The sequence below is a fragment of the Ananas comosus genome, linkage group 9 (genome assembly GCF_001540865.1).
Source record: "Ananas comosus cultivar F153 linkage group 9, ASM154086v1, whole genome shotgun sequence".
NCBI classification, from domain to species: Eukaryota; Viridiplantae; Streptophyta; class Magnoliopsida; order Poales; family Bromeliaceae; genus Ananas; species Ananas comosus.
The window spans coordinates 4761920-4776400 of NC_033629.1; the positions used below are offsets into that span (position 1 = coordinate 4761920).

General features: G+C 39.0%; 1 protein-coding gene across 2 annotated transcripts; it reads left to right on the plus strand.

The window, feature by feature from the left end:
• Window positions 152-13739, plus strand: LOC109715500. Of its 2 annotated transcripts, none has more exons than XM_020240534.1 (8): window positions 152-688; window positions 3025-3188; window positions 7195-7400; window positions 10536-10790; window positions 10894-10980; window positions 11836-12008; window positions 13005-13131; window positions 13241-13739. In XM_020240534.1, the coding sequence occupies exons 1-7, from the start codon at window positions 264-266 to the stop codon at window positions 13111-13113; spliced, it is 1419 nt and encodes a 472-aa protein (XP_020096123.1). In that variant the 5' UTR covers window positions 152-263; the 3' UTR covers window positions 13114-13131; window positions 13241-13739. The 2 variants fall into 2 exon arrangements, with proteins under 2 accessions (XP_020096123.1, XP_020096124.1); XM_020240535.1 differs by having other exon boundaries at window positions 13005-13129; window positions 13270-13739.

Sequence of the window (14481 nt, forward strand, 5' to 3'; positions counted from 1 at the left end):
TGATAGAAAAAAACTAATACTCAAGCCTAACCAAAGTGACTGCCCAAATCCTAGATGGCCAAACCAAACCAAACCAAACCAAACTAAATCAAAACCAAAATAGCAAATTCAAATCCTAAAAAATTTAAAAATCGAGTCAATGCACGAACCGCACGAGCCACCACCAGAGCACAAACCCCACCTCTCCCCAAACGGCGCAAACCCAAACACTCCTCTTAACCCCTCCATTACCAAGCGAGAACCCACCCCAACGCCACTCCCTGATGCTGCTCCGATCCCTCCTCCGCTCCGCCGCCGCCTCCTCCGGCGGCGCCGCCGCCGCCGCCGCGACCCGGAGCCCCTTCGCCCGCGTCTCCGATCTCCTCTACCCAGGTGGCGCCGCCGCGTCGCGGACCTACGCGAAGGCGAAGGCGAAGGCGAAGGCGAAGACCACCGCCGGCAAGGGCAAGGTCCGCGCCAAGGACCCGCGCGCCGTCGCCGGCGACAGCGCCGCTGCCGCGGCTGGGCCCGACGCCGCCCCCTCCGCGGACGACGACCTCAACGTGGAGTTCGAACTCCCCACCGACCCCCTCCCCGTCTCCTACGACCCCTCCCTCGACGTCGGCCCCGGTGGGAGGCCGCTCTTCTCCTTCTCCAAGACCTTCTCTCCCTTCTTCCACAGGGATGCTCGTGTCTATGTCGACTTCAGGTATGTTCATTAAAATGAGGTAAAAAAGATGTACAAGATGATTCCTCAACTTTTGATTCAAGTTTTTTTTTTTCCCCCGCAGCATTAACATGGGGAATTTTAGTAAGTTTAATGATGATTCCGTTAAATTTAGCCATTCTACACTCTTTTCCAGCTGATGAACTTGCAGATTTTGTAACTGTTAATGGCTGCTAGCTAACGGACCTGTTAATTCTGAAATTCTCAACACAATTTGGGAAAATAATTCAAATCAAAGCAGCTAAAAATTGAGGGGTGTCAATAAAAAAAAAAAAAATCTGAAGTTGAAGAGTCAATTAATAATAGGTGACAGCTCAGGGGGCCTGCATACACTTTTTACCTTCATTTGGGGCTGAAAGTTTTCGAATCAAAAGTTTTTTTTTCCCAGCAATTAAATTGGAATTTTGGAATGATGATTCCGTTAAATTTAGCCATTTTGAACACTCTTTCAGTTGATGAAGTTGCAGATTTTGTAACCGTGAATGACTGCAAGGTAACGGATGTGACACCCCAATAATCCCACCTCGGATAGTTATGGTTGGATGTAGGGGTATATATATAAGCATGATTTGGCTAGACGTAATAACTGGATTTAAGCAATTTGGGCTGGTGGTTATGGCCCAACGAGTTATTATTGCTAGCTGGTCGAGTCGTTACATTTAGTATCAGAACCGGTTCACCAGGCGGAAGTGTGAGATGAGTCTTGACTGAGCCAAGGTTGGAATGACAGACTAAAAGGTTGGAATGACAAACTAAATCAGGGTCGGTAATTGAATGGCTAAGTCACGGTCGGAATGACAAGACCAGCGAGACAAGTCTCACATTGTTTGGTGATCTTGAGCTGTGTGTTTGTTTAGGACTGACGATGTAACGACCCGACCCGCTAGCAACAATAACTCGTTGGGCCCAAACAACTGGTAAAAAATGTTTAAGCTCAGTTATTATGTCTAGCCCAATCAAGCTTATATACTATCGCATCTAGTCATAACTACCCGATGTGGGACTATTGGGGTGTCACGGACTCTCCTCGTTTAGGCCTGTGACTCTCCCCGTTTAGGCCTACTGGGGTGTCACAGACTCTCCCCGTTTAGGCCCTGACGTTTTGGTCAGCCCTAAACATACACAACCCAAGATTACCAGGCGATGTGAGACTTGTCTCGCTAGCCTTTGTTATTCCGACCCTGACTTAGCCTGTCGGTGATGTGAGACTTGTCTCGCTAGCCTTTGTTATTCCGATCCTGACTTAGCCTGTCAATCACCGACCTTGGCTTAGTCTGTCATTCCGACCCTAGCTTAGCCAAGACTCATCTCACATTTCCGGCTGATGAATCGGCTCTGATACCAAATGTAACGACCCAGCCCACTAGCAATAATAACTCGTTGGGCCTAAACCACCGGCCCAAAATACTTAAGCCCAGTTATTATGTCTAGCCCAATCAAACTTATATACTCCCACATCTAGTCATAACTACTCGATGTGGGACTATTGGGGTGTCACAAACCCCCCCTCCCGCCCCCTCCCGTTTAGGCCCTGACGTCCTCGTCAGCTCTAAACACACACACAGTCTAAGATCACCAGGCGATGTGAGACTTGTCTCACTAGCCTTTGTCATTCCGACCCTGACTTAGTTTGTCAATCACCGACTTTGGCTTAGTCTGCCATTCCGACCCTAACTCAGCCAAGACTCATCTCACACTTTCGGCTGGTGAACTGGCTCTGATATCAAATGTAATGACCCGACCCACTAGCAACAATAACTCGTTGGGCCGAAACAACCGACCCAAAATGCTTAAGTCCAGTTATTATGTCTAGCCCAATAAAGCTTATATACTCTCACATCTAGTCATAACTACCTGATGTGGGATTATTGGGGTGTCACAAACTCTCCCCGTTTAGGCCTATTGGGGTGTCATAGACGAGGACGTTAGGGCCCAAAACGGGGGAAGTATGTGCCATTCCAATAATCTCATCTCGGATAGTTATGGCTAGATGTGGGGGTATATAAGCTTAATTAGGCTAGACATAATAACTGGGCTTAAGTATTTTAGGCCGGTGGTTATGGCCCAACGAGTTATCATTGCTAGCCGGTCGGGTTGTTACAACAGACCTGCTAATTTTGAAATACCTAAACAAATAACTCAAATCAAATTGAGGGGGTGTCAATCTAAATCTAAAGTGGAAAAGTCAATTTCGGAATAGCTTATAGTTGGGAGAGCCTTCATTCATTTTACCTTCGTTTGAAGCTGAAAGCTTCCATTCCTATAGCGGAGTTGTGATTTTGATGGTTGTTTTGTTTGTGATTTTTGTTGGTTTGTAGTTTGGATGAGTGGAAGGCGATGTTGCCGGAGGGGCTTCCTGTGGGGATGATGAAGGAGTTTGAGGAGACAAGGCGGTGTGCCGTCATGGTGAGAGAGAGTTTTCTTGATCTTCGTGATAACTTTCGGAGAATTGCTGACCCGCCGATCACGGCTAAACGTAAATGTATGTTCTTGCTTCTGGCTGCAACTTAAAGGCCTGTTTGTAAATACTCTTAATTAGTCTCCGTTTGCTTATTTCGTATATTGTTTTATGGGATCCATTTTATCCATCTCTTCTACTTAGTAATTTGCTAGAGTGATTGATAGATTTTCATAACGGAAAAAAGTAGAGATCTTGTAAGATAAAAGAAAACCTCAGGATATATAATCTAAGGTAAAATTTGCTTTTACCTCTAAGGAAGAGAGTGCTAAATTGATAATGTTAAACTACAGTTAAAGCTTCTAGTTTAATATTGGCTTTGCAATTTTCATCTAAGGAAGCATTAAATTAAACAAAATGGAGACATGTCTAATAATGTCTTATACTAAAGGAAGTAGGTTTAAAATTTCGTTTGTCAACATGAGACTTATGAATATTACTGTTGTTATTAGATGCATTAGAAGTCTGGAAAGTGTTCTGCAAGTTCTTATCGCTACATGTATATTTACATGAAGTTGATTTTTTATTTTCTTTGTTGCTAGTAATGTTAGGAACTGGATGGATCGTCCTTCATGCGCTACCAACACAGATGCACGAAAATAGACAAAATCGAACGGTAAAAGAAATAAATGCAGAAAGAAGGAATCCGGATTTACGTGGTTCGATAATTACCTGCGTCCAAAGGGAGAGCGAGAGAGATGTGTTGCACTCTATGAAGAAATAGAAGTACAAGTTTACACCTTATGTCTTCTCCAGATAAAAAACAATAGCCTTATGCTGAACCCCACCTTTCTTTTGTTTCAAAGAAAACTCCAAGAAATAACCGGAAAAATCTTTCGGTAAAACCGTAATAGAGAAAACTAAATTAGAAAATATAGAAATCTCTTACCAAACCTTTTTTGCCGTTGCTTCGAAGAATCCGAACCACTTAGGCAACTAGTCGAGAACCGCTGCTCCGTTGCCAGCTTCAATCTTGACATCGCATGTGGAGTTGCCAGACAACTCTTCCTCTTCACGGCTGCCGTACATGCCTCAAGAGAGCAGTCAATCACTTTTAATCAGTTAGCTTGCTAATTAATTTGGCCGCATACTCTCTTCATGTATGCTATAGCTGTCAGTCTTATCCTACTAATTCAAGTCAAACTTGAATTAGGAGTACTACATAGTAAACCGATTCATATTCTAGTATAATTACGAGGTTTGCTATTGCTGTAAAGAAATTAACTTAACTCTTATAGTTAATTTCCATAAACTGAATGTATGGACCAAGTCAATAATAATAAGATAAGGCATATTCCAACTATCGAAGGCTTGAAGTTGGTTCGTTTATTCTGCTTATGCTATATGTAAATGACATGCTTATAGTGGCTAATAATCTAGAAGAAGTGCAATAATTAAAGAATCAGTTGAGCCAAAAATTTGACATGAAGGATCTAGAAGGCGCTAGGAAAATCCTAGGTATGGAGATTATGCACGATCGCATGCAAAGCAAGATGTGACTATGGCAGAAGGCATGTATACAAGTTATTATAAAGCAATTTAATATGTTGGAGGCGAAGGCGGTGAAGACTTCATTGGCCCAACACTTCAAACTTTTTGAGATATGTCATAAGACGGACGTGGAGGTTACTTCTATGTCAAAGATATTATATGCTAGTGCAGATGGTCGTTTGATGTATGTTATGATTTTCATTAGGTTTGATCTGTTACATGCAGTTAGTGTTGTTAGTCGATATACGTCGAATGCAGGAAAACAACACTAGGAGGCCGTGAAGTGGATTTTGCAGGATACATCAGATATCGGTATTCTTATTCAAAAAGATTTCGGTAATAGTGAAGTAAAGGGGCTTGTAGATTCTGACTATGCTGGTGATTTGGACAAGCGTAGGTCTATTACAGGTTGCGTTATTCTGTTGGGCGGCGGACCTATTAGTTGGAAATCTATGTTGCAGCGCACTGTAACCCTGTGAACTATAGAAGTAGAGTATATGGCGACAATTGAAGCGGCTAAGGAAGCTGTCTTGCTCAGAGGCTTGGTTGGTGAACTCAGGATCATACATGATAAAATAATTATCAGTTATGATAGTCAGAGTGTTATATGTCTTGCCAGAAACTTAGTTTGCCATGGGAGGACAGAGTACATAGACATCAAGTATCACAAATTATGAGAACTCATTAATGAGGATGATGGAGAAGTTCGGCATATAGAGGTTTCCATGAAGGATAATGTAGCTAGCATCATGACAAAGCCAGTAACAACCGATAAGTTTAGGCCCCGCCTAGATTTGGCTAATTTGCATGATTGCTATTGACTGAAAGCCTCAGGAAGAGGGGGCGATAAAATGAGAGAGAGTGATGAAGTACACAAAAAGTCATGGTAGAGAATGTTAAGAGATTATGTCATCTTTTGTTTAGTCTGCCTAGACCCCATCCATGGACATTTATGAAAACCTTGAGGTTTATTCCTATTGGGTGGAGCTCTCATGTGAATTGAAGTTACGGGTACAAATTTAAGTCTAATTTGTTTGTGGGGCCCACTATGAATGTAGTTAAGGTTGAAAGGTTGAAAGTTGAATTTGATCAGGATTTCACAATTCCTAGTTGGACTACAATGTGATTCGTGCAATGTATAAATAGCTTTTGGCATGCAGCCCGAGCTGTGTAGCCAAATTAATTAGCAAGCTAATTAATTAAAAGTTGTTGGCCGGTCTCTTGAGGCATGCACGACAGGTGAGAAAGGACGGTGTTCGGCGGCTTCGCATGTGGCATTCAAGCTTGAAGTCGACAACGAAGCGGCGGTTTTCAACTAGTTGCCTGAGTGGTTCGGATTCTTTGAAGCAACGGCATAAAGGGATTGGTCAGAGATTTTCTGCACTTCTTTCTCTAATTGGTCTTCTCTAATTAAGAAGAACGTAAGGTTTAAGCTTGTACTTCTATTTCTTCATATAATGGAATACATCTCTCTCGCTCTCCCCGTAGACATAGGCAATTGTTGAACCACGTAAATCTTGGTCTCTTCTTTCTATGTTTATTTCTTTTATCGTTCAGTTTTCTCTGTTTTTCATGCATTTGTGTTGGTAGTGCATGACGGACGTTCCATCCAGTTCCCAACTAGTAAGCCGTTATAATGTTGTCTTGTCGCAACAACTTACATTTAATGGCTAACTACCCTTTTCACTTAAGTATTTATGACACATTCAAAGCTGTGAACTCCAATTCGACCAAGTTATTTGATGTGTAAACCACCATTTTCATGTATATCATTTGCGTAGAATCCTTGGGACACATTCAAAGCTACAAGCTCTAATTTGGCTGAGTTATTTTTTATCCAAAGTTAATTCATTGGGTTCCCTCTTCTTCATATGTTTGTTTTAGATGTAGAAGGCTCTTCATTGTGCTTGTCATCAAGTGCCCGACAACCAGAATCCATGGCACCAATTGTATTATAATTTTTTTTCCTTTACTCCATGAATATGGTATGATTTTGTAATCATTAGAAGTGATTTTCCAAATTAATCAAGTAATTTTCCAAATTAATCATCCTACTTTACTTTGTGCATATTATTCTTTTAAACCTCTTTGGCAATAAGTTCAATTGTTTTTCTGGCAATCTTGGTATAGGGTTCTAAAATACAACTTTTCATTGGACATTTATCACTTCTCTCTCTCTCTCTCTTTTCGTTTTTTTTTTGAACCTTTAGAACTGCTTTTCTTTCAATATAGGGATATATAATATGAGTAGTTTCTTTTGTCCTCCCAGAAGTGTACGCTTACGTAATGTGGGTAAGATATGCTTCACTTGCTTACAGTTGGTAAGACCAAATAGTCGACGTTCTTTTATAAGTTGCTAAGGTTTACATCCTCTGTTTGAAATTAGAGTCGCAACTTTCATATTATGCCTGTGTGTGATTCACATGATTTCTTACTCCTAAATTTCCAAGTTTCAATTCCTTTTCAATCATGTTATGATTGGTTGGTTAATAATGTGATTTCGTAACTTTTACGTTTCTCTTGCTCCCGTCCACTACAGCGACAAAAAAGCAAATTGTCTTGGATGGTCCTGTTAGCTGTGGGAAAAGTGTTGCACTTGCTATGCTTGTTCACTGGGCTCGTTCTGAGGGATGGCTGGTCTTTTATGTTCCGAAAGGTAAGGAGTGGACTCATGGAGGATTTTTCTACAGAAACCCCTATAATGATCTTTGGGATACCCCCGTCCAAGCTGCAAGAATTTTGCAGGTACTGTTTCTACTTCAGCAAGTAGTTTTACATCATGTTGTTCTGTGAATTTTGGTTCTCTTGAAATTTATATATGTTATGCTATTTGCAAGATTGTTCTCAACCAGGGTCCTTAAAATTTGGTTTGAAGGTCCAAAGAAGCTTTCATTATTCTGTTAATTGTTGGTGGTTGTCAGAGACTAGCTTTTAATGGTAAACACAATCCTATCTGCAACTTTGCATCCTTACAGTCTTTATCACTCTGAATGGACCAATTAAAGTTACAGGTGAGGTGGGTAAGCACAAATTTCGCATGTGCTTATACTCCAATGGATACCATTGGTTGGCGTTGCCTCTTAACTATATATCTCTTGCTTCTAGTGTATTGGATATATCTAGCTGCATTCCACTGGATCTCGATTGAACATCATTCACTTAAACCAGAAATATTAGTTGGAAAATCTAGTGAATTCTTCAGATTCCTCTAGGTGAGTTTTTGACTTAAGAGAGGTGCAAATGCACTAGGGCATTTTTGATTGATCAATCTCAAAAGTAAATGTCTTGCAAAATGTATTTCTTATTCTGAATCTTAGGTACAAACTATCTTTGTTGAACTGGACATGGAATTGATCATGGCTAGATCGAACTACTGGCTTAAGTTTAGGCTATACGATGATATAAAGTTAGGCAATAAGCGCGCCTCTAAAGTTTATGTTGGACCTCCTAGTTTAGTTGTCATCAGAAGCTAGGTGTATCAAAATCGAGAGGTGCATTTTCCTTTTTTTCCTTGCGAAAACCTTAGCGATCATCAAGAGTTATTATAGAAGTATTTGTTTGTAGTCTAGCTTATTCCATGTCTAGATGATTTCCTAAAGGTTCTTTCCTGGGTTGCATGGGCATAAATTGAACCCTGGTGGGTAAATTACTATATTGTTCAACTAGTCTGCTGGCTTTCATGACAACTTAATTGCCTGATTTCATTTTCGTCTAAATTATGGTGCTGATACTACATATTCGATGCTAGATTGATGGTTGATCATGAAAGTTTGTCAATTCTTTTTGAGCTTTCGCATCTTTGAGTTGACCTCTAGCTAAACTGATATTATTGGGAAAAGACTTGAGCCTGCAATATTAGAAAGAGCGTTCATAGGGAGAAGAATTTTTTCTTAATTTAAGACGAGATCTTGTTGGATCCAAGATGAACATGTATGAATTCCTATTACTTGCCGTGCTCATGGAGTGGTATGCTGTCTCACAGGCTAAAACTGTGTTTTATATCATTCCGCCCATCCTTTTGTTGTTTGGAGTTATTGCTTGACTTAATAATTTTCTTCTAAAACGGTTTTGAACGGCACTCCATATCTAAAATTAATAAGTTAATGAACCACAAATGGTCTTTGTAAATTCTACTTATTTAGAGTGACTTCCTGTGGATGTAGTTTGCTCTTTGGCTTCCATTTTGGAGTTTTGAGCTTATGCACCAACTTTTGTCCATGCTTGGTACTAGTTTGAAAATATTAATCAATGTCAAGGTTGTTGTCAACCTTTGCTTACATTATTCACATTGTGGTAGTTCTAATTGTCACAATGATGCACTTTGTCAGTTTCAGATCTTTGGTCCATATGCTAAAATCTTAGCTGTTTTATATGTTGTCTTTTCCATTATTAACCTCCCTTATTCTCGAGTAAAAGAGTAGGATTTGGCTCATCTTTTTTATTGGATTCCTCCTACTTATCTTCATGTTCATCAGTTCATGGATGTCAACTCGACTTGATGTCAATAAAAGAGGCTTATCATCTGACTCGCTTCAAACTGGAGTAGAAATTTGACAAATCAATAGCTCTTCAGCATCTAAGTTCACTATAAATTGGAGTAGAATCTTGACAAATCTTAATTGGAAGAATCCCCAATTATAAGGTGACAATTAGATTGTTCTTCGGTGGGAGTCTTTCTTGGGTATTTCTTTTCAACTCACTGTACTGATGGCTTTGATATTTTAGAGCCCTATTCTTGGGGATCTTTAGAGATCTCCAGCATCCAGTACTCCTGAAACTCTGAAGAATGCCAGAGTTTGTTGAAATAGGAGGTCTAGATGGTAAAGTCCATTATCTGATGGATATAACCTTGATTGTATGATGTGTGACAACTCAGGTCCAACATGACCCGGGAAGCTAACTGTCCTCTTCCTCTTCTTTCCAAGAGGAAGAACTACTTGAGAAGATTTGTTCATGGACTTTTCAACTTATCTCTGAAAATTTCACACTATGGTTTGGACTCGGAGCCTCTTTGGCCCCTGCTTTGCTTCGTCTTTCGATGGCAGCAATCTTAGTAAAGCATTTGGCAAATAGAAAATATCTGGAGCTTTTGTTGGCGGGAAGCAAATTAAGATTCTGAGGCTCAAAGGCAGAAGCTCCAATTAGGTATCTTTGATTCCACCAGTCTACGGAGTGTGTTTAGAGTGTATCAATATGGTGCTTCTTTTTGTAGCGCTACTTGGACAACACTTCATTAAAATAGCACTACACCCTACAGGAGTCCAAAGAGGCCCTAGATCTAAGAAAAAGAAAGTTTGTGAATAAGAATCCCGTATACACTTTGTCGTCAGACTAACTGGGGCATCAAAAGATGCTGATCCTCTTTTCTGAATAATAAATGAGATGTCCTCTTACAGGTAGGACACTGCTCTTTGGTAGATAAATCCAGGAACCAGTAATCAGTTTTGCTTTGAGATATTGATAATTGTGAGGGTTTAGGATGATGCACAAATGTTTGCTTTGTGAAGGCATTCTCTGTCATCTCACCATACAATAACTTAATTTGGAAAGAGGTGCTTGTTCTTGTGAGCTGTGTCTCGACTGGGAAATTTTAAGAAGAGTTTGTTTTTTATTGCATGGATAATCATCTTTAGGAGGCTCTGAAGTTAATCATCTTCAGGAGGCTCTAAAGTAAACTGTAGAATAGGCTCTACATTAATGAGTTTAATATTAATGAAGCATTTGAAGTGAGTTATGTATTCTTTATGTTCCCGTACAAGTGTTTGTTATTGATTAGCTGTTTTCACAGAAGACTAATTAACCTATTTTATTCTTGCTATTGTTGATGCGTACCAGTGTCTTGATCAATGCTTATCCATAACGACTTCATTGATTCTCCAGGATTTCCTGAAATTCAATGAGTCTCGCTTGCAGCAATTACCTTGTCAAATATTTGATCCCATTCCATTGGGAGAAGGTGCTGGTGTTGGCATGATGAAAGGAGTTGATTCCATGGCAATGCCTGAAGGTTCTACATTGTATGATCTCATTCAAACTGGAATTACTTACACACATGCTGCTACTGGAGTTGTGGTTCGTCTACGGAAGGAGTTATCGCTTGTAAAAGATGTGCCTGTGCTCTTCGCAATTGATCAGGTACAGAAACAGAGCCATTGATTGCTCACTGATCAAGAACGTTGTTTTTTGATTAACTCTAATAACATATATTCCTTTGTTCCTTCTTTCCTCTCTTGTCCAGTATAACAATTGGTTTACATTCAGTGAGTATCAGGAGCCTGTAACTGTTCGTTCCTGCCGGCCCATTCACGCTAGAGAACTTTCAATGGTTAGTTTCATTTTTTGAATTTTTAGAACACCATTGAATCAATTTTTTACACATAATATTTTTGTGATATCAAGCGCTGTGGGCTGTTTACTCTCAGAAGTTCAATAAACTCATGCTGGAAAAGTAGATATTTTTTTTCCATTTCTGTGGCACTTCCAGTTTTTGGCTTAAAAATATCATCAAAACCTTTTCTTTTTAAACTGTCTGTTTTTTTTCTACTCCTTTCTATTGTGATCCTCTGTCATCTAAATGTATTGTATCAAATATCTTAGTTGTTCATCTAAGCAACATTGGTATGACTCATAATACATAGCAAGGATCGCCATGCTGGTTATCAGTATTGGTACATATTGACCACACTGACCATGCTAATGTCCCAACGGATAAAAGATGCACCGCATACGGTCTACGCTGGTGCCTGGCTGTGCTGGGTGTCGGCAGTTACTGTGCCGGCAGATCAGCATTGTACCATGCCACGGCACGGAATACATAAGCCTCACTATCACATACTTGCTGGAAATCTAGATGACTCTTGAATCTTTTATCACGTTATCTCTTTTCTGTCCATGTTGCGGGCCTAAACTCTGTAAGTATGAAATTCACTGCTAGCATACCAGTTGCATCTGTATTTTGTCCTTTTTCTAAGCAGCTTGATACCATCTGAACAGAACAGGCCAGATGGTGGAGTATACGTCAGATGGTGTAGTAAATGTGAAATACTATGTCTATATTTTTGTCACAAAGATAAATTAGAAAGGTTAAACTAAGGCTAGAAAATGGTATGACTTGGGTCAGCATTCTTAGTGCTCTCTTGTTTACTTAAACCTTATCTCACCACTTATTCTTCTTCGCTAGGTGAATGCATACAGATCGATGATGCACGATGATATGATGATAGGAGTCTTTTCTAATTCAACAGCTGTGGGCAAGCTGCGTCAGGAACTCCCGGATGTTCCACTTGGTGCTCGTGTAATGTTTCCTCGATATAACTTAGATGAAGCGGCCACCGTCTGCCACTATTATCTAAGGTATCCATTATAATTACAGTGAGGAGGGAATTCCTTCATCAGAAAGAAATTTGTCAAAAGTTCATTTTTGTGGCAAGTCTAGTTGTGTTCTGACAAGTCAATTACAGAAAAATTCAAAATTGAGATATTAGAGGATGATTGTACAAATACTAGTGAGTCAGTAGTTCCAGTAAGAAAGTCTTTGTGATAGGATATCTATAGATGCTATATAGCCTAGGCATGAGTTTGTAAGTTGAGTCAACAACTTATGAAGCTTTATCAGATTTGAAATACCAAGCTTTTGAGTAACTAATTCGACTAATTTATTTTGACTTCAATCTTTTCATCATTCTTTTGTAAGTCATATAGATTTTAGTTTGTACATACTCTTATTGCTATTGGAGTACAATTATTGGTCCTGTCTTGACCTCTTTAGTCACTGAACAAGTCTTAGCCTGCTCTGTATCATTCACCAGTATGTGTCATTTTTTTCCTGCTTTTAGATAATTGTCTATTGTAAATTAAATTTTCTTTTTTGTATCTTTTGAGCACACAAGCATGATACCTTGGTAGTTTGTACTGTGGTTTTCTTCACCTCCATATGCTAATGCTTCATTATGAGTATATAATTTACTGTCATTTCACATTATTAAAAATGTCTAGTTATCTAGATGTTGATGATTGTTAACTCCACCTGTGTTTTGCTATTGAGTCAATGAAGTGAGTTAATTTGGAATCGACTGGATAAAACCCATTGAACATGAGATGTTGCTAGCTGAATTTCAAGTGCGATTAGACGGTTTGTTTGGAATTCACTAGATTAATTCTGTTTACTGCTAAGATTTCTGAATGGCATTTCATACAATATCTAGAAGACGCACTTCGTCAAATTGGACTACTAATGCTTCACTACAAGAACAGCAGAAACCATGGATCTAATTTAGACTCTTCTATAGAATTTTTTTGGTGATTTTTTGCTTTCATAATTAAGTCTCATTGTACCCCTTTGTTGGCCAGGCAAAAACTCATACGGCGAGAGGGATTCTCAGAGGAGAAGTGGAAGAAGATATACTATTTGTCCAATGGAAATGGCTCAGAGATGAGGTGGCTGGCTCCTTTTATATAATAGTGGAAAATTTGAGGTATATGAGTTTCTTTGTTCATGGGGATTATTTTCACAGCATCGCCAAATCCATCTAACTACTATTGTAATCTTTGTGCAATAAATTCCAACTTGTTCTAATGCTTTTTATAAGTTCATTTTCTTTGGATATCCATTCAGCGGAAGAGCCTTTCATCTGCTTCGGCCATCGAATGCTGCTTCATTTTTCTCTGACCTACTCTACCTCTTTCATGCAACATAAGGTCACAGTTCTAAATGTAACTTCTCTAATTACCGAACGATATACAGCTACCTCATTCTGGATTTGATATCTTTTGGGTACTGAAAATCCTTACACTGTTCAGCAAAAAAACAGCTCCAATTTTTCGAAGTACTTGTTGATCTTTTTGTGTAAGCTAGTTGTAACGGCGAAGCGTTAGTGATCAAATTTTGAGTTGGTGGTCCTTATTTGTGGATGTTACAATTGAGATCGACTGAGCTGTTAAAACACATTAAATCTGTATAATAAAATGTAACAGGACTATGGCCTCTGATGAGGAACTAATTTCATGTCTTAACTTACATAAATTTCTGTGACAAATGTGAGGTTGGTGATTGTGAAATTAATATGCTGAATAGCTGTATCTGTATATGAAAATTTCGTGCTGAAGATTTGGAACACTGTTGTTATCTATACGAAAAATGGTGTGGTTATTTTTATCGAGTTTTGGATTATGTAGATTGTATACTAGGCAGTGAAATTAGAAACTGTTGTAATTATAAATAATTTGTTTAGTTGCATGTAATTAGATTTTTTTTTTTTCTTTGGTCACTTTTATATGTTGAGTAATGAGATTGCTCTTAATTTAGAAGTAAAAAAAGTAACTTTTTGTTCAAAAGGTAATTAGGCTGGTCAGCTTTATTGATATAGTTTCAATTAAAGTAGTTAGATTCAAAGTGTTATAAACCAAAAGACAAATTTGGATTTATATGCTGTTAAAACATTGGTGTAGTTACAACCGTGTGGAACCAAATGATCTTTGAGGGCCTATATTTGGTTGTGCGTTGTTGTAGCGGCACTACAATTGCACCTGCATGCATATTCATATTCGGTGATTGAGTTGATTTATTTGAATTTAATTGGTGCAGTTGGAACTATGAGAGGAGGCTCAATTGTAACGGCTGGAAGTTGGAACTACGTCCGATTGACTATAGTTCCAACTGTAAAAGTTGGAAAAAGTAATTTTAAATCAAAGATAAGTTTAAATCTCCAATAACCTTTTAAATAAAATTTCATTTCTTCTACGTAGGAAAAAATTATCATCATAAGTTGGTAAATACACTTCTTAACAGCATACAACTACATGGAACATTTATAGTTGTAGCTTCTTT